Source organism: Elephantulus edwardii, unplaced genomic scaffold (genome assembly GCF_000299155.1).
Source record: "Elephantulus edwardii isolate Elephantulus edwardi_28Jun2011 unplaced genomic scaffold, EleEdw1.0 scaffold00042, whole genome shotgun sequence".
Taxonomy (NCBI): domain Eukaryota; kingdom Metazoa; phylum Chordata; class Mammalia; order Macroscelidea; family Macroscelididae; genus Elephantulus; species Elephantulus edwardii.
In genome coordinates this window covers 7,852,514-7,874,298 of record NW_006399792.1, presented here as the reverse complement: position 1 = coordinate 7,874,298, position 21,785 = coordinate 7,852,514, and the positions used below count along the sequence as shown (strand labels likewise).

Sequence of the window (21,785 nt, the reverse complement as noted above, 5' to 3'; positions counted from 1 at the left end):
AAAATATTAATTTCAGAAAAATGAATGAGTTTTGTGAAGCAATTAAAGACTCTCACCTGTGTGTTTTTACTGCTCGACTAAAGCCAGTGGACAAACAGGAACTTGATACAGTTTTATAACCCAGTTGTTCAGACATGCCCAAATTGGCGACCACTAAAGGTATCCTATGAAAAAGTCTGAAGAAATACAATTTTTAAATATAAATGTAGAACAAGTAAAAGATTAGCACTGACAAGTCAATCTATTAAAAAAAATTAAAAAATAAAATAGATTACTTCACTCACTCTCACACACACACACACACACACACACACACACACACACACACACATACACGATAAAACTGACAGCCCTGAGGCAAATAGCTTTTGAAAGCTATGAAATGTGTATGGTATAAAATAGTTGTATGGCAAAATAAAACTTCAGTAGCTATTTTTACTGACCAACAAAAAAACCCACCACAAAGTCAGTTCCAACATAGAAACCATATATCAAGTTTCAGAGGCTGTACATCTTAAGAGGAAGAGACTTCCCGCATGGAGCAGCTAGTGGGTTCAAACTTTCAATCTTTTCGTTAGCAGTGCAACACTTAATGAACATGCCTACCATGGCTCCTTTATCAGGTTCAAAACCAAATCATACTAACTATAGTAGAACCAAACCTACTACGGTAAAATCGCTACTCATTGACCTTCCATCAGGTTTTTTAGGTTGTCAATCTTTATAGAAGAAGACAGGCCATCTTCTCTCCCCATAGTGGGTTGAAACCACCAACTTTTCAGTTAGCAGCCCATCCCGCACACCTTGCCACAAGAGCGTCTTTTGTATTGAAACTGTCTCATAGTGTGGGTTCTCAGAAGCAAGAAATTACACCAGAGATTGCCCATCCATCCTTCCACAGAGCAAGTGGTGGATTCAACTGTGTTACCTTTGGGATTGCAGCACTGCTTCTTACCACTAGGCCACCAGAGCCCCCACAAAAAGTAAGGTACTGCGGATGATTGTATAGTAAACGTTAATTCAAATTTTAAAAGGCCATACTGACATGGGATTTATCAATCTTCTGCAGATTATAAAATTAATCTTAGTGGGTAATTTTCTAATTCTTATTACTTCACTACAATGTAGTTCACACAGTCTTTAGGGAATTGCTATTAGACTCATTTTTTATGGGCCATTGAGATATCCTGCTGCTTCTTTGCAGAGCTTGTAAAAAAGCTACTAACGTATACAAGTGTTAAGTTCAACATTATCCTTTTTACAACAAAAATCGAAAATATTTTTCCACTTTAAATACTGAATAAAAGCGAATTTTCAGTGCCAAATTATGTCCGTTTTCACAGCTGGCTTCTATTTCCTTTGTTTTTTTGTGTGCAAAGAACAAATTACAAGATGTACCTCAAAAGGTTATTAGACAATCTCATTATGCTACTTGAGAAGCTACAAAGTACTATGATAATAATGTGCATATTTTCCAATTAGTTTCAGATAGCCAATGACTGGCCAACATTTACCCTTCTTGAGGCTTATGCAAGGCATGTTCCAGGCGATGAGTAGAGCAACTTTCTGTTGTTATACTTGGTGTAAGTAGCAGAAAAACAAGTTCTTTGTTTGAAAGATACTTCAATAAATTATTGTGAAGCAGTCTCTCTCTGTATGTCATAATCTGATCTGAGTGACGTCGAAATTTGTACCAGCCTACTACGTCCTGAAAGAATTTGGGAAGAAAAAAAAATAAGTCTTGATGGATGAAATCATCATGTCTTACTGTTGTAATTAAGCAATGAAATGAAACTTAAAAGATGATTTAATATTTAGGAAGATAGCATACACCTGATAAAATGTACAAGTTGACCTGCAGTTATAATTACTTCCTACTTGGTTAGAGGGTTACACAGAATTTTGTTCAAGAAAGAATAAGGAAGAAACAAAATTTTAAATGTCCTCCAGTTGCTTTTATAGCATGTGTTGTCTTTAAAATCCTAATTTAAATAAAGCACCAATACAAGTTTTCCTTAAGAGGCAATCTCTTCCTAAAGCAACTGATGTCCAGCTGATTTTGAGATAGAATAAAAATCACATTAAGGGATTTGTATACTACCACAAGATACACGAGAGAGAGCTGGTGGCCTCATGGCAAGAAGTTGTGCTACAATCCTAAAAGCCCACAGTTCAAATCTACCAACTGCTGTGAGGAAGAAGGATGGGTAATTTCCTGCTATGTGATTTTATTGCCTCTGAAAATCCATTGGAAGATCAACTATGGGTTGACTCCAACTCTAAAGCACACAAGGACAACAACATGTTACACAAGAATGTTGCCAGTACTAGTAAACTTGTTTTAATGGAAAAAAGAAATACTCTTACTTACACTTACTTAATTTAATTATAATTTTAGAATTAGAAATCAGAACATTTTAAGAGAGAAATATGACACCTAGGGGGAAAAAAAGGACATTTTCACAATCTAACATGCTTATGTGCCAAAAATTCTGTGGGAGATTACAATTCAGTGCTTTTAGGCTCTACAGTATTAAAAATAATAACTGCAAACTAAGCAGACTAAACATAAACATAGGTGTTTTATCTTTAAAATAATAGTTATAGATTAAGTGCTAAAATGAATGTACTGGGGAAGAGTACTCTGAGAATATGGTACACGGAACAGATCAACCTTAATCACTATAGTTAAGGAAAGATGAGAATGAAATGACTAGTTTTATTAACTAGTTTTCAAAGTAAACTAGTTATTTCTTTTTCATTTCTAGGATAAAAAACTCTTTTTCACATGCTTTATACTCACTGTCATCAAGTCAGAATCGACTCAAAGCTGTCCCTCCAGCAAGAATGCCCACTTTTCTCCCTTGGAGTGGCTCTAGTGGATTTAAACCAGCAGAGAAACAAAGCTTTTGGATTTTCAATTTTGGATTAGCTGGGCAACACTATGGCCCATGTCATTAGAGCTCTATTTCACACCTTTCAAAGGATATTATAAATACTGCCTAAAAGTGCTGTCAAAGTACACATATTTTAGGTGTCAAAAATAACTTTATTTCTCTTCAAAAAAGCACACCAAGAATATTTTATTACTACTCAAGGTAAAATGACAATACCTTTTTGACATTTGATAATACTGTCTTCAGGGCTTGCTCATTTATTTCACCTAAAGAATTATAAAACCTGTAAAAGCCAAGTTAAAGACATTTCAAAAAGGCAAAAAAAGTGCATGAATAATTTAATTAGTATTATTTTACTAATTACCCCTCCAAAATCTACCCATTGCATATCAAGATGTAACCATTTGCTTGTCAGATGAAATCTTACATAGTATAGAAAATTCTCAAATTAATGGATTTAAGGTGATAAAAACATTAACTCTATAGGCAATGACAAAGGGAAAAGGGAAATTTATCAAGAGATGAACCTGAGTATCTAATTTTTCTCTAAATAAAACTACAGATATTAGAAAGTTAAGTTTATCATATAGCCAGTATATAATTTGAATATTTTAATAATATTGATACTTATAAATACGTATCATGAATTATAGTCAGTAACAAAAGGACTTTTTCCATTTTCTTTCTGTTTCAGAGATATATCACAACTAAGCCAGGTCACCAAAAATTATACTTAAATGAATAGTGATTTGGGAAAGTAGTTAATTTTTCTGGAGGTGGTATTGTTAGTTGCCAGTGAATCAAGTACAACTGATAGTGATCTTATGAACAGTCCTGAACTCTGTCCTAGCCCGTGCCATCTTCATCAACTGTGACACACTTGAGCCTACCGCTACAGTTACTGTGCTAATCCATCTCCTTGTGGGTTTTCCTCTGTTTTGCTGAGCCTCCATCTTCCCAAGCATGATGTTTCTTCCCAATGAACCCGCTCCTAGCAACATGTCCAAAGTATGAGAAACAGAACATTGTTATCGTTGCCTTCCAGGAGCACTCTGACTGCATTTCCCCAAGACATATCTGTTCTTTCAGCAATCAATGGCATATGCAGTACTCTTCTCCAGAACCACAAGAATTTTTAGGTTGTTTTGTACTGGTCTTTGTTCTGCAGTCAAATATCAAAGATGTAGAGGACAAAGGGAGTATGATTGCTAAAAATTCTAAAGCATTTATTACTTCCCACTTTTGTTCCCCCATAACTTTACTAATTGCTGTTGATTCAGAACCAACTCCTAGCTGACCTTCCATCAGGTTTTTGGAGGCTGCCTGTCTTTATCCTGTAAAGCTGTTGGTGGACCCAAACTATGAGAGTTGTCACTATGGGGTTAACTGTGAAACTCCCTATTGTCTAGGTCACCAGAGCTCTCCTTTTCTCAGAAGATTGCAAGTGTTATTTTCTTTTTAGCACTTACTGGAATCAATAATGCTTTTTTCCATTATAATAATATACCTTTATTATATAAAATCCTGTAGAAATAATATCTATTAGAACAGGTTTTATTGGAGATTCTAGTTTGTATACTAAAAAGAATTCTCACATAAAAGAAAAAAGAAATAGATGTTCATAGCTATTTTTTTAAATTGACGTTTACATTAATTAGTTCCAATAAACATTATAATACTTTTACCCACCAAACAAGCAAAGAATCAAAATGATCCCTCTATTATATTTCCAACAGGAAAACACTAAATGCAAGAAATAAATCATGTATTTCTCTAACATTTCTGAACCTCTCCAATTAGAGCATATGGTAATATACTCAGTTATATTAAAAAGCCCCAGGAACTGCCCAAATAATAATTGACATATTTCAACAAACAGATGCATCCCTGGGCATGCTCAGTAGTTTATGCCAAGAAAATTGGAAGAGCCTGGCCAACTGACTGGAACGGATTTGTTTTTGTTCTCTATCCTAAAAAAAGGTCCAACAGAATGTGGAAATTATCAAACAATATCACTAATATATCACATGTAAGTAAAATCATAAAGATCATTCAAAAAATAGCTGGATCAGTATATCAAAAGGGAACTGCTAGAAATTCAACCTGAATTCAGAAAAGGCTGTGGCACAAAGAGATATCATTGCTGATGGCAGATAAGCAATACTGATGGTTGAAAGTAGAGAATACAAGAAGAATGTCTACTTGTGATTTATGGACTATAAAAAGATACTTGTTTAGGGGCGGGGGCAAAAAAAAAAAAGATACTTGTTTAGATCATAACAAATTGTGGCTAACATTAAGAATGGGAATCCCAGAATGCTTAATTGTGCTCATACAAAACCTATACCTAGACCAAGAAGTTGTTTGATCAGAATAAGGGAAGACTGCATGGTTTAAAATCTGGAAAGATACGCATCAGGGGGGTTGCATCCTTTCTCCATATCAATTTAATCTGTATGATGAGCAAATAAGAGAAGCAGGACTACATGAAGAAAAATTTGGCATCAGGATTGGAGGAAGATTCATTAAAACGTTGCTGCACACTATTAAATTGATGACTGTGCTTAGAAACACATTTTGCCACCTACAACCAGAAGATCAAGTAGAAGAATGGGACCTTCTAAGAATCAAATCCCTAAGCATCCAAAAACTTCTCCAACAGGGTAAAAAGGGAAGCCACCGACTGGGAAAAAGTCTTTGGTAATGACATATCAGATAAGGGACTTATATCTAAAATTTATAAAATCCCTGAGCACCACAACAAGATAAAGGTGAATAATCCAATTGAAAAATGGACACAGGATATGAACAGACACTTCACCGAAGAAGACATTCAGATGGCCAACAAATACATAAAGAAATGTTCAAAATCCCTATCTCTAAGAAAGATGCAAATTAAAACAACTATGAGATATCATCTCACCCCAGTCAAAATAGCAAAATTTAACAGAACAGTAAGCAACAAAGCTGGCGAGGTTGTGGAGAAACTGAAACCCTGATTCACTGTTGGTGGGAGTGTAAAATGGTGCAACCACTGTGGAAGGCGGTATGGCGCTTTCTCAAAAAGTTGAAAATAGAGATACCATTTGACCCAGCAATTTCACTACTGGGAATATACCCCAAAGAGACCATAACTGACATCCAAGCAGATACATGCGCACCCATGTTTATTGTGGCTTTGTTCACAATAGCAAGGAGTTGGAAACAACCTATGTGCCCATCAACCAATGAATGGATAGAGAAGCTGTGGTATATTCACACAATGGAATACTATGCTGCATTGAAAAGCAAGGAACTCATGCAATATAATTCAAAATGGGTGACCCTGGAGGACATTATGCTGAGTGAAGTATCTCAGTCACAAAAGGACAAATACTGCATGGTGCCACTGTTGTAAAACAGGACTGACCTCGGGGTTGGGGGGAGACTGAGAAAGATGGGCTAAATAATGTATACTGCATTGAAACAGATGAAGGAGAAAACTGTTTAAAAGGGATATGTGATTGGGTATTTTTTTTCTTGACTGGAGCCAGAGTGAAGGCTACATGGTGGAGTGGACCTGGGGGAGGGTTTGTAAAACAATGAAAGAATTTTTGTTTTACTTTTATAAGGGGGTAGTGTACTAGGGGGGAGGGTTGGAAGGGGAGAAAAGTGCAACAATGAATGAATGGAAATCCAAAGTCTCTGTAAATTTTTACTGATATTAATAATAAATTTTAAAAAACACACATTAGCAGGGTAAAAAAAGAGAAACACATTTTGCTGGCATTTGCAGCACCGTCTTAATAACCTGTATTATGAAGCTGACACACTTTGCTTGTTCAAAGCAAAGAAGATTTGATGTGCTTGTTACAGAAGATCCAAGATTAAAGCTTTCAATATGGATTACATCTCAATATGAAGAAAACAAAAATCCTCACCACTGTGCCAACATCGTGATGGAAGGGAAAAAAGATCAAAGTTGTCAATGATTTCATTTTACTTGGATCCACAATCAACACCCATGGCATTAGCAGTCAAGATATCAAAAGACATATTGCATTGAGACAATGTGCTGTAAAAGACCTCTCCAAAGTACTAAAAAAGCCAGGGTGTCAGTTTAAAGACTAAAGTATACCTGATCCACAGTCTTTTCAATTACAGGTTATGCATCTGAAAATTGGACCAAGAATAAGGTGACAGGATAACCGATACCTTTGAATTGTGATACTGCAAAGAGTACTGAATATTCCATGGACTATGAAAAGAACAAAAAAGTCTGTCTTGGAGGAAATGCAACCAAAATGCTACTTCAAGACAAGGATGGTAAAACTTGGGCATATACTGGGCATGCTGTCAGGAGGGGACAGTCCTTGGAAAAAGCATCATGCTGAAAAGTCAGAGAAACTATAAACTCTCAACAAAATAGACTGATACAGCGACTGTGACGATGGACTTGAGCATATCACAGATAGTGAGATGGCACACAATAGGGCAAGGTTCCTATCTGTTATTCACAGGGTAGCTTTGTGTTATACTCAACTTGATGGCACCTAACAAGAACATAAAAAGTAACAAGATAGCAGAGTATATCTAGAAGCATCAATTTTGAAGTTTTTGAGAAAAGTTGCTGGAGGGGATAATTTGTAAATATAAATATACTATCCAGGAGAAATATAAAGTGCATAATTTTTTTTAAAACTTTGAATAAGTTATAGGCTTCAATACTCTGTTTCCCAAATATTTCTCTGGAAAACTCAGTTTAAACATACTAAGAGCAGGACTTGGCAACCTTTTTTAGTAAATGTCCAGGTGGTAAATATTTTAGGCCTTGTAGCACATTATTCTTTCTCTCTTACTTTGTAAAAATTTACAAAGTGTAGAAGCCAGTCTTACCAGGGCTTTGCTTGTGCCAATGCCTATATTAGTTAGGGCATATAACTGAGAAGTAAAGCTTGTAAACTTACACCTTAGTTTCAGATTTTGTTTTTAGTATGTTCACTGTATTATGTATCCTATTTCCATACGTTTTCAATCTATATGCAGAATAGATTATCTGTGAGACTGGGCTCTATGAGGAGAAATGTGGCATCAGATTGGAAGAAGACCCATCAACAATCTGCATTATGCAGATGACACAACCCTGCTTGCTGAAACTGAGGAGGACCTGAAACACTTACTGCAGAAGGTCAAAGACTGCAGTCTTCAAAATGGATTGAGGCTCAATATCAAGAAGACAAAGATTCTCACCACTGAACTGATTGGCAGCATCAGGATATATGGTGAAGAGATTGAGATTATTAACAACTTTAGTTTGCTTGGGTCCAATCAAGACTCTTGGCACCAGCAGCCAGGAAATTAAAAGATGTACTGAGATGGGAAAGTCTGCTGTCAGAGACCTCCCCAAAGTACTGAAGAGCAACGATGTAAGTCTAGAGACTAAGGGGTGCCTGATACAAGCCATGGTCTTTGCAATCACTTACTATGCATCAGAGAGCTGGACAATGACTAGGGATGATAGAAGGAGAAGAGATGCCTTTGAGCTGTGGTGTTGAAGAAGAGTATTGAACATAGCATGGACAGCTAAGAGAATGAACAGGTTTGTCCTAGATAGGGTTAAACAAGGCAAAGATTCTGAAACTTCTTCTGACATACTTTGTCAGACATGTTGCAAGGAGGGACCAGTCCTTGGAGAGGGACTTCATGCTTGGGAGGATGGAGGGACAGCGCAGGAGAGGAAGTCCCTCTATGAGATGGATTGATTCAGTGACTGGGGTAATGGGTGTAGATGTGTCTGAAACAGTGAGACTGGCACTGGTTAGAGCAGGATTTAGCGCTGTTGTGCATAGGGTCACCATGAGTCACAGGTGACTCAATGGCACATAACAACAACATATTGTTTGGAACAGTGACAGCATGCTATAATGAAAAGAGCTTTGGATTAGAACTCAAATATGATTCTTCTCACTGGAAGGTAACATTAACTAGCTCTCTAACCTTGGTTAAAATGATATAGACCCATTTATGTTGTTAGGTATATGTCATAACCATTTTGAGTGATTCTCTTGTTATGCCTTCTCCTTCTGTTAATCTCTGCTCTGTAAGGGCATGGGTCTCTCACAACTGGATAATGAGAAACTCATAATCTCTTCAGCACGAACACTATTAAACTGGTCTTACTATTAAGACAGGAGATATTGAATCAATCATTTTTTATCCCACTCTCCCTCTTGACACATTGTTAGTCTATAAGCTCTTTGCTAGAGGATACCTCAAGGGAATCCCTTTATGAGTTTCTAATCAAGAATCCATCAGTCGTTAAACAAGTATTTTTTATATGGACATTGCTCATTAGGCACTATAGAAGCTGAGCTTTTTTCTAGTCTAACAGTTTAAGATTGTTGTTTTTGATTGCCTTTGAGTTGAGCAAGACTCATAGTGACCCTATGAACAAAAGGCCTTAAGCCCCTCTACAACTATCAACATTTATCAACATTCAGAGTTCCCAGAGGCATGCTATTTAGGAAGTGGATGACACTCCAGCAGTTTAAGATTACAGCCTTTTTTTCCTGCTGCCACCTCACCACAGATTTTTCTTATCTTTCACTACAGCCCTTAAATAACCTTAGAGATGTGTACATAAACAGAGTGGCCATAATTTATATTATACTAATGTACCTTACTAATTGCCATCGAGTCAGAAACGACTCACAGCTGTATTTTCAGAGGCTATAAATCACATGGGTGATTGCCCATTTGTCTCTCCCAGAGTTGCCCATGGATCTGAACCAACTACTTTTGGACTGGCAGGACATATCCCTAGCTAGGCATCTCCCTACTCACCAGGTCATCAGAGCTCTCTGATCTAAAGTTTTCATGTATGGGTTACATAAATCACATAAATCATAAATATTTTCTTAAAGAGTGCATTATAGATAACAGTACTTCCAGTGTTTGTATACTGGAAGTTTTCACCTTAAATGGCAAAAGGAAAGTTTAGGTGAAGAACTTAACCAGTTAACAGGTAAAAAAAATAAAAAAATGATGAGGAAATAGCTGGTAAAAACAAATAACAAAAGGACAAAGAAGAGCTGCTGTTGATGATCTATAAGACTATATGACTGATTTTGTAATACACTTGTGGTAATTTAGCCTAAGAAGGAAAAGTGTCAAAGTACAGCTGGTGGTACCAGGGAAAGGCAGTGGAGACAAACTAAAATAAAGGCTATAAACCCAAGAGAAAGAGCCACTAGACACAACAAACAGTGCACAGGTGAATTTTCAGGTATTAAAACAATTTTTTATAATAATCTATGCCATCATATATATAAGTAAGACTGCTAATTTTACAAATCAAGTAATTTCAGAGCATACTTCATTTGCAGAGATTAATTTTCATGATGAACCATTTACTTACTTTTAATATTAATAATATTACTCACCTAAAAAGCCGATAGCATGGAATATATTTCTGAATGTCTGAGGAAAAAAGGATTAGTAATTATAATAATAGTCATTTCAATCATAAAATGAGTTCTTCATGCTACAAAGTACTTTGCCAATGATTATCTCATTCAGTCTATAAAGCAAGCCTATGAGATCTTTCTATCTTCCATTACAGATGAAGCAACAGGCAGAGAGTAATTAAGCTGTCCCTCAAATCAGTAGTAGGGTTAAAATTCAACCCCAGAAAGTCACTTATAATTACAAAGCTATATTCCCGCCACACAATGGTTCGTTAATAACTTCAATGCAAAAGTATACCTAACTCACAATGGTTCGTTAATAACTTCAATGTAAAAGTATACCTAACTGCCATATTTTCACTGAGTTTTAAATAACTCATTATGTTCTAATCTACCAGTGACTCTGCAGAAGAAAGATGGCAATCTCTTCTCAGGTCATTTACCTCGGAAACTCAGAGTGTCAGCTATGAGTTGGTTTCAACTTGTCAGCAATGAGTTTTATACACTAATTTTACCAATCATTATAAACAACAATTAGAAGAGTGTTACCTATAAACTAAGAAACAAAAAACTCCACATTTCAAAGAAGTTTTCTTTTCGTTCTGAAATAATACTACACATAAATAGGAAAAGTGATCATGGTCTTTAGACACTTTTCTTCTACCAAAAGCACTCTGGTTGCCTAGTGGTAAGGAGTTTGGCTGCCAATCCAAAAGCATGTGGTTTGAGTTCACCAGCTGCCATACAGGAGAAAGAGGCAATCTCCTCTTAAAAAACCACTAGAAAGCAGCTTATATGTCAGTTCTGACTTGACAGAACATAACAAAAAATAAATCAAACCTCAGGAGAATTCCTCTGTCTGAAAAAAAGTCTTTGTAACTTATAATCAGCATAAGTTAGCTAGTGTGCTCATCAACAAATGAATGGATAGAAAAACTGGTATATTCACACAATGGAATACTATGCAGCACTAAAAACAAGGAACTCATAAAATATTACACAGCATGGGTGACCTGGAGGGCATTATGCTGAATGAAATATCTCAATCACAAAAGGTCAAATACTGGTAACATCACTGTTATAAAACAGAACTGACATGGGGGTTAGTGGGGTAACTAAAAAAAGAGGGGATAAATAATGACCACTGCATTGGAACAAATGAAGGGGGAAAAACTGTTTGAAAGGAATATATGATTACTTATTATTTGTATGACAACAGTACAGAATAAGAGGTGCATACCAAAGTGGACTGGGAGAGGGGGAGTGAGGAAAGGAAATTATACAACAATGAATGATTTTTTTTAAGTGAAGGGGGGTTGGGATAGTAAGAATGTGGTACAACCAATAATGAATGATAATCCAGCTTTTCTGTAAACTTTCATTAAAATCACAATATAAAAAAGAAGAGGGGAAAAAAGCCTATGATAGTGTACATTCAAAGGAAAGTAAACAAGTAATGTAAATGCATTTCCAATGGTCTCCACATGTTAGGAATTAGCTTTACAGTAATTAAACTTTTAAAGTAATTTGAATAAACATTGAAATGTTCCTTTAGCACACTTTCCTTAAAATTTTGCACTGTGCCTAGCACAATGTAGTTGCTGAAGTATTTGCTAAATTAAACAAAACTCTTCAAAATGAGTGGCACAATAATTTCAATTTGGGGGAGAAAAGTAAGGAACCCTGATGATAACATGTTGGGCTACCAACTAAAGAATTCAAACCCACCAGCAGCTCCACTGGGTTAATCATAGGGTCACATCATTTGATGGGTGGAGAGAGGGGTGGGTAAGAGAAATGGGAAAGATCCAGTCTGAAAAACAATGTATATGAACTTTGTGTAAGTAAGTATAAAATAACAATTTTATTTAAAAAAAGAAAAAGCAAATCTTATGGAGGATTACTATGAGTTGAATTGGACTGCAGTGGGTTTGGTCTGGGTAATGTTCAAGTGTCAGAAGAGAAATAAATGTATCATTATAAGCAAAGTAAAAATACAAACTGTTAAAAAAGTGGCCCATTTCCTTAGTCATAAAGTGTTATTACAAATCAACAAGAGAAAGAAAAATAGGCCACTAGAAATAGTTAAATGAGAACGGATTATTTCAATCATTTGAAAGCTGGTGTCCTTGGCCCTCTTTTATCCACTTCATCTTTGCTCTTCACAAACTATTTCCATGGTAGTCTTTCAAAGATGTAACTGTCATTCTATTATTCAATTAAAAACCTTTGCTCTGAATTTTTCTTTTTTTTAATATGGAATGCTTCACAAATTTGAGTGTCATCCTTGTTCAGGGGCCATGCTAATCTTCTCTGTAGTCCCAATTTTAGTATATGTTCTGCCGAAGCGAGCACACTGCTCTGAAATTTTAAATTATTTGACGCTATAAAATATTATAAAAAACCAACACAGGTAAAAAAGGAAAAGGCAAAAAAGCATGACAAATGCTTATGATAGAAATGCACATGGAAACAGTATTTTTTCCCCCCACTTAACAAACTGAAAAAGGTTACAAGATTTGTTACTATTTGGTGCTGGTAAGAGTAAAGAATGAATGAATTTTGATCTATAAAGCATATTTTAAAAAACTGTACATAAGCATTTAAAATGCTTTAACTTTCCCAGAGGACATTCAGGTAGTCTGCCTCTAGGAATCTGACTTTAACATATACTCAAAGTCACAAAGCCACAAAGCTTTAGGTACTAAAATGATCACTGAATACTGTTTGTAATAATAGGGAGAAAGAACAGAAACAGTCTTTATAGCTAGTTAAGTAAGCTACACTACTCTGATAGAAAAGTTAGCACAACTTAATGGAAAATCTGCAACCATTACAAGAATAAAGAACTATATGTATTGACACTAGAAAACATGAATGATTGGAGATGTATTTCTGCATAAATAATATTACCCTATTTGTGTACATTGTTGTCATGTGCTGTCTAGTCACCTGAGGCTCATAGCGACCTTATGTTCAACAGTTCTGAACTCTGCCCTATTCTGAGTCAGTCTCATTGTCTGACAAACCTACCCCCCCATTACCCGAGTCACAGAGTCAATCCAATTCATCCAAGGTCCTGCCCTTCTGTGCTGTCCCTCCACCCTTCCAAGCATGATACCATTCTCCATGGTCCCTTTGGCAACATACCCAAAGTAGATGAGACGGAGCTTCAAAATAGGTGAGCATAAATATATATCTATTTTTAGATATGAATGTCTTAAGTACATTGTTATGTGCATCGAGTTGCTTGCACCTCATAGCAACCCTATATACAATAGCTCTGAACCCTGCTCTATTCTGTGCCAACCTTATTGTCGCTGACATACCTACCCGTTACCCCAGTCCCTGAGTCAATCCACCTCATTGAGGGTCTTCCTCTCTTGCTCTGTCCCTCCACCCTCTGAGCATGATGTCTTTCTCCAGCTACTGGTCCCTCCTTGCAACATGTCTAAAGTATGCCCGACGAAGCTTCAAAATCCTTGCCTCCAAGGAGCAGCCTGGTTTCACTCTCTCTAGGATGAACCTGTTTGTTCTCCTAGAAGACCATGGTATATTCAACACTTTCCTCCAGCACCACAGCTCCAAGACAGCAATTTTCCTATCATTCCTAGTCATTTTCCAGCTTTCTGATGCATAGCATATTATGAGTTAAAAAAAAAAAAAGGAACTCTTCGGATTATGGCCCTTAGTGATCCTTCACCTAAAACAGAACTCATCCCTGCTACTCAACTTTCAGCCACACAATAGCCAGGCCTAAAAAGTGAATCAAGTAGGCATCTGCTCCTTAAAATGAAAAAAAAAACACCCACAGGGGAGCTCTGGTGGCCTAGTGGCAAGAAGCTGCAACCACAATCCCAGAGGTGCACAGTTCGAATACACCAGATGCTCTGCCGGGGAAGGAGGGGCAATCTCCTCCTGTACCAGTCAGATCTGATTTGATGGTACACACACACAAAAATAATAAAATTTAAAAAAAAATTAAAAAAAATTAATTAAAAAAAAACACCCACAAAAAAAGTCCACGTAATTGACAGTGGATGGTCCTGAGGTGACTAATCAAAGTGAAAAGTTTAACTTTATTTTCTACTATATACTTCCTAGTCTTTTAAAGTGGTAAACAACAAATGACAATATGAAAATATACTCTTTTCGGAAAGATACTTACATACATAGCTATATGTAATATATAGATATACACACTCCATATACACATATATGTATATCAAATCAGTATGTATAAAAATTTCATATTCATATAAAAATATCAAATATTATGCATGTATATCAAATATGTGTGTATGTATGTATGTGTGTGTGTGTGTGTGTGTGTATATATATATATAAAATGTTGTTATGTGCCATCGAGTTTAGTATTTGACACTGTAATACCATTCTCAGGAATCTATCCGTAACATATACGAACATACATTTTTTTTAATTAAAATAATTTTATTATCTTTTCTCCATACATTACCAGACATATTTTTTTAACTTTTTTTTATTTTTATGAAAGTTTACAAAGACTTTAGATTTCTATTCATTTATTGTTGCACTTTCCTCCCTGCCCACCCTTCCTCCCCAGTTCTCTTTTCTCTCTGAAAAGTAAAAAAAAAAAAATTCTTTAATTATAAAATCCCCCCTCCCCACTCCACTCCACTATGCAACTTTCATTCTTGACTCTTATCATGACAATAATACCTGATCATATAGTCCTCCTAAACAGTTCTCTCTCTCATCTGTTTCAATGCAGTATATATTATTTATCCCCTCTTACTTTCCTCCAACCCCAATGTCAGTCCTGCTTTACAACAGTGGCACTATGTAGTATTTGTCCTTTTGTGACTGAGATATTTCACTGAGGATAATGTCCTCCAGGGTCACCCATTTTGTATAATATTGCATGAGTCCCTTGTTTTTCAATGCAGCATAGTATTCCATTGTCTGAATATACCAAAGCTTCTCTAACCATTCCTTTGTTGATGGGCACCTGGTTTGATTCCGGCTTTGCTGTTGTGAACAAAGATGTAATAAACATGGGTGTACATATATCTTGGGTTGTAGTTATGGTTTCTTTTGGGTATATTCTCAGTAGTGGAACTGCTGCATCACACGGTACTTCTATTTGCAACTTTCTGAGAAAGTGTCATGTAGCCTTCCACAGTGGTTGCACCATTTTACACTCCCACCAACAGTGAATAAGGGTTCCAGTTTCTCAGCAACCTTGCCAGCATTTGTTTGGATATATTTCTGTATAAGATGTTTGCTGTAGTATAATTTATGATGAAAAACAGAATTCACTCTAATTACAATGTAGCTATATGACTGATTGAATCATGGGGGGAAGAGGTGGGCAGGGAGAAAAGTGCAACAATGAACAAATGAATGAATGAAAATCTAAAGTCTCTGTAAATTGTCATTAAAATTAATAATAAAAAATATTTTTTAAAAAAGACTGATTAAATCAATGGCATCTAGGATAGAATGCATGCCTTACATTGTAGATTACAGAATATTTTTTACACTGACCCAATATACTGATGCCAAAGTTTTATAAAGTACACTTCTTTCGTTTAATAAACTCCAACTAACTGCTTTTAGTCAGAACTCATAGTTAACCCTCCAGCAGGCTTTTAGAGGCTATAAATCACATGGGAGGGGAGGACAAATCTTTCTCTCACAGAACTACCACTGGGTGGATTCAAAGCACCTGAAAAGTGGCATCTTTGGCTTAGCAGTGTAACTCTCTATGGACGATGCCACCACAGCTCCTCAGTGTTTATATATACATACAAGATTAAGGGGAAACTCTATTAATCAGAAAATTCCCTATATATTTTAAATTTCCTTTTCCTTAAAAAGCGGCTGCTGCCATAAACTGTGGCTGCTTTAGCACTCCACTCCTTAAATCTTTTAAGTCTAGCCTTTTCCCCATTCCAAAATGATTCAAGGTTTTCAAGTTTCCAATAAGTCTTTTCAGTTATCATCTCCTGGAGTTTTCAATAGCATTTCACATTGCTGATCCTAACGTTTTTTCAGGAAACTGTTTTCTTTTCTCTTTGTTGCTTTTGGTTCCTTCCTTTGCTGGGCTATCTTCTGCTACATAAATATATGAAAGACCTCTTTTCATTCTTTTTCCTCACAATAGTCTTATCTTCTTCCTATATACTGTATTTCCACATTTAAACCAATCTGAAGCGTTCCTTAATTTTAAGTGAAAAATAATTAAATGTAATATTCTTTTAAGCAGTCTGCTTTTATATTTTTTCTTAGCAATTTTAGAACTGTAATTTCAGCATAAACCATAAAGCAATTGGAGACTGAAATAACTGACTCACCAATTGTATAAATGACTTCGACATCATCCATTTGAGAGTCAGTAATGCTATTCTTGGCTTCACCTTTAACTTCTCCCAGGAGAAAACCTTCCTATAGGATAAAAATAACACAGTATATTGGATCACCTGAATCACATTCAGTCACTTAACTAAGAAATAATCACTGAGTATTTTTATTATGCATTCAAATGGCCAGGGGGTACCAGTCCTTGGAGGAGGACATCATGTTTGAAATAGTGGCGGGACAATGCAGGAGGGGAAGACCTCAGATGAGATGGATTGATACAGTAACTGGGGTAATGGTGTTAGAGTCAGAGACTGGCTCCACCTAGGGCACGGTTCAGGGCTATCGACATAGGGTCACTATGAGCCACAGGTGACTCAATACATATAACAACATTCGAGGCCATGCTAGCAGCTGTATGGCACACAGACTAGAAATATTTCCACTAGCTGGGAAACATGAATTTAGATAAAAATGTGATGAGATTGCAAATATAAGGGATTACAAAGCGGAGAAATTAATATAGCCTGAGACAAGGAAAGCTCCCAACAGCAGGAGTGGAACAGAGTCTGTGAAACACATACATTAACACTTAGAAAGCACAAGCAGGCGAGCTCTGGTGGCCTAGTGGCAAGAAGGTGTACTGCAATCCCAGAGGTACACTGTTCAAATTCACCAGATGCTCTGCTGGAGAAGGAGGAACAATCTCCTCCTGTACCAGTCAGATCTGATTTGACGGTACACACACACAAAACAATAAAACTAAAAACAACAACAAAAAAAATTATTAAAAAAAAAAAAACAAAAAAAATTATTAAAAAAAAAAAGCCGCACAAGCAGAGGCATCAAGTTTGATCAAGGATGAGTAGTCTTAAAACAGAGTCTTCTATTTCTAAGAAAATCAAAGATCAATAGGATAAAAGCTATTAATGGAATTTCCTAAAAGCCAAGCAAGGGTCCATCTCCTGGGAGCCTCTGAGCTATAAAATTACACAGCAGTGTTTGTACTGTAGAATATGTATGTGTAACAAAATAGGAAGTATTCAAAGAATTAGAATTCTGTATCACTCCGGTTTCTTAAAAAACTGTAAGACCACATTATGCTTGTGTGTGGAGCTAGAGAGAGTACATGAACACAAATGGTCTGGTCCACATAGTTGTGCTAACTCAAAATGCTATACCACTCTTGTTGTGTACCACAGAGTCAGAACCTACCCATAGCTGACCCTCCAGAGGCTTTGCAGAGGCAATTACTTCTATGGGAGAAGACTGCTCCTTATAAGTGAGGAGGGTGAGACTCTGTCTCATGTACTCTGTACATGTTATCAGGAGGGACCAGTCATGTCTGATAAAAGTTAATAAGTTCCACCTTGTCAACTATGACTCACAGCCACCCTGTGAACACCAGATCTGAACTTTGCTCCAACCTGTGCCAACCTCACTACCTCTGATATGCTCAAGCCCAGTGTTAGTCACTGTGTCAGTCTCTCTTTTTAAGGGTCTTTTCTCTGACCCTCCATCTTTCCTAACACAATGTCTTTTTCCAAGAACCAGCCCCTCCCAATGATAGGCCCACAGTACGTAAAACCAGTTTTCACCATCCTTGCTTCCATGGTTGCACTTCCTCAAAGACTTTTTTGTTCTTTTTGGGAGTCCACAGGACACTCAGTACTTTTCTCCACAACTGAACAGCATCAATTCTTCTATTATCTTTATTCACTGTCCAATTCATAGATGCACTGGATCAGGTAAAACTTAGTCTCTGACCGACATCTTTTATACTTTTAAGAGGTTCCTACCAGATAATGCACCTTGTCTTTTGATATCTTGACTGCAGTTACCATGGGTATTGATTGTGGAGCCAAGTAAAACAAAATTGTTGACAATTTCAATCTTTTCTCCATCTATCTTGAGGTTGCCTATTGGACCAGTGCTTTTCTTGATGTTGAGAGGTAATTCATATACTAAAGGGTGTAGTCTTTGGTACCAAGTGCTTCAAGTCCTCCTCACTTTCAACAAGGAAAGTTTGTGTCATCTGCATAAAGCAGGCTGTTGATGAGTCTTCTTCAGAATCCAGCTTCATAGGGAGCTCCGATGGCCTAGCAGCAAGAAGCTGCACCACAACCCCAGAGTTCAGCTTCTTCAATTATTTGTTCAGTATACAGACTGAATAGGTATGGAGAAAGGATACAACCAAGATATACACCTCTCCTGATTTTAAACCATTCCCTTGTTCTGTTTGGACAATAGCTTTATGTATAAAGGACAAGTTTAAATGAGCACAATTATGTATTCTGGGATTTACATTCTTCTCAGTATTATCCTAATATATTAGAATCTACACAAATGCCTTTACAGAGTCAATAAAACACAGATAAACACTTTGTGTTCTCCACTTTCAATAAAGATCCAACACTAGCAATATTCTTTGTGCCCCAGCCTTTTCTGAATCCAGCTTAAACTTCTGTAAGTTCTCTGTCAATGTAAAAATGTGGTATTAAGGATATTTTTAAAGATAACTTCCACATTCTGTTGAATCACCTTTTAGGAAATGAGAATAGATATGGATCTTTTTCTAGTTGGCCAGATTGCTGTTTTGGCATAAACTACTGAGCAGGTCTAGGGCTGCATTTGACTTTAGAAACATGTCAAGTGGTATTCTTTCAAATGGTGCCTGATAATGGTTTTTGGGGTTTTGGGTTGGGTTTTTTCCCCCCCAATAAAGTAGACAGCAAAAAAAAAAAGATCTTCAGTGAGATGATTTGGCACAGTGGCTATAACAATGGGTTTGAATATGGTAACAATTTTAAGGATGGTACAGTGCTTACTGTATATGGCTGAGTTGGAACTGATTTGACAGTACCGAATAGCAAAGTGCACTGTAAACACTGAACATTTGTAATTCATTCTAACTAGTTAGAAATGCATTTTTTCTCCATTTTATGCAAAGGGGAACACAAAAGAAGTATTTCACAATGACTCAAAGGGGGTAAGAACCCACTAGTATTCTAACTTTGCTATCACCAAGGGCAAACTCCACAGGAGGTTACAAAGCGGTCTAATAACCAAAAGGTTGGCAGTGCAAACTCACTGGCTGGTCCAGGAAGTCTGTTCTCATTTAGGATGGGAAACCATATGGAAAGAACTGAGAGCAGCAGGTTTTCTACCTTTACTTACACTAAAAGGCAATCCAAAGTCATTTCCACAGCTACATCAGTTAACTCACTGTCTTCAAGACAGTCATGACTCATAGGAACCTGGGGGCAAGGGTAGAGCTGTCCCACACGATATAGGCTGTAATGCTGGCATGAACAGATGGCTACATCTTTATCATGCTAAGAAGATGCCCCTAGGGCCTTCTCCACATATTTAAAATTATCATATATTTCAATTCTTGATAGATGTTTACCTGAAAGGTTATTTAAAATAAATTTAAAGTATATTGACTCTGATCTACATTAGAATGTGATAAAAATAGTATCTGACAAAATCAAACTTTAAAATAGGAACAAAGTTTAATGTAAATTAGTCCACCCTATTCACTATTACAGTGAATTAATAGTAACACGTTGCCGCACAGTTTTTAAATTGACGACCGTGCTTAGAAACACATTTGCCGTCATTTGTGAGGTTAATAGCTCAACAGCTATTGGTACTGTGTAAGGTGTACTTTGGATGTTACATTTTTCAACAAGCTACTCAGCATTTTCTACGAAGCAGTACTGCTAACAAATTAATTTCATCAAAACAAGTTTTAGAAAACAGACAGTAGGGAGCTCTGGTGGCCTAGTGGCAAGAAGCTACGCTGCAATCTCAGAGGTAGGAAGTTTGAATCCACCAGATTCTCTGCTGGAGACGGAGGGGCAATCTCCTCCAGTACCAGTCAGACCTGATTTGACGGTACACACACAAATAATAATATTTTTTTAAAATCATAGAAAACAGACACTATTTAGAATATTATTTCATTAATCTTCATCTTGAGATTTTAACTAGGATAATATGTAGAATTGTTTAAATTTTTATTGAGGATAGAATTTTAAAAGTTGGACACCAATACAAAACCACACACGTCTGATACGCAAAACAGTAAATTAAGCCTATTCATCCACTTGGTGGTCTTCATTAATGTTAAAAAATACAATCATTGAACACAAAATTCCCTTGGTATCCTAGCGTTAAAAATCAAGGGGGAAAGGAGGCTGCCCTGCACCGAAAAAAAAAAAAAATATTTACAACTAGATCTGAAAATGACACTGTCGGTAACGGAAAGTTAGCTGGCAACTCTGTCAAGGTTGGGGGGAGGTCGCTAAATGAACTTTTCTTCCTTTTCGGGTCAAAGTAAGGCCGAAAACAGGGAGAGAAATGTGGACGTGTAGGTACCAGCGTAGCAGGGGAAAAAACAAAACAAAACCATAAAACCACCAGGTTAAAGGAGGGAAGGCTAATCTTGGGAAAGACGACTGGAGCAGTTGGCGCGCTCAAGAGGAAGGCAGAGCCATGAGGGTCGAGCCAGCGGCGGGAGGAAAGGCGGGGGTCGGGCGATGGCGGGGAGGAGGCGTGCGCCGGGACCTTTATCAAGTAACACCGGGTCTGCCTCGCACCCTCGGCTCACCGTGTCCGAGTCGGTGTTGAAGTGCTGGAAGGCCAGCGCGCCAAGCACAAAGCCGGAGAGCACCGCCGACGTGCTCTCCCCTTCCATGCTCTAGATGACGTTACGCCGTTAAGTAGGAAGAAAGAAGCCGAGCGAACAGATGGCACTCCATGCTCGGGAAGACAGCGGGAAGGCGTGGCTGAGCTGGAAGGAGGGTCCGGCGCCTGCGCACAGGCTGCGGCATGCTCCGCGAAGGAGATGGGTGGGGAGGTGCACGGCCATTAAGGAGGGCGTGGCGAGGCGGCGTGGGCGGGGCTCGCGGATCGAACTTCTCTTACCTGCTTTTACTTACAAAGTCTTGCAGAGCCAAGGGCACGCTGCTGCACAGCAAGCCATTCTTTGCTGGATGATATAATAAATCCCATGCTGGCTGCCAGGGACCTCTCAAGAGTACTGAAGAGGAACGAGGTCAGGCTGGAAACTAAGGTGCGCCTGATTAGGGCTATA

At 37.3% G+C, this 21,785-nt stretch overlaps 1 protein-coding gene across 1 annotated transcript in view; it reads right to left on the bottom strand.

Moving 5' to 3' along the window:
- FAM175A (family with sequence similarity 175, member A) overlaps positions 1-21,386 on the bottom strand; it is a 35,378-nt gene extending 13,992 nt beyond the window's left edge. Inside the window, exons 1-6 of the mRNA XM_006885259.1 lie at positions 21,300-21,386; positions 16,681-16,771; positions 10,319-10,355; positions 3,114-3,180; positions 1,515-1,708; positions 57-176 (exon numbers count right to left, since the gene is read on the bottom strand). Of these exons, the coding sequence (XP_006885321.1) occupies positions 57-176; positions 1,515-1,708; positions 3,114-3,180; positions 10,319-10,355; positions 16,681-16,771; positions 21,300-21,386 (596 nt within the window). The remainder of the gene's footprint in view (positions 1-56; positions 177-1,514; positions 1,709-3,113; positions 3,181-10,318; positions 10,356-16,680; positions 16,772-21,299) is intronic.
- Positions 21,387-21,785: the final 399 nt, after the last annotated feature.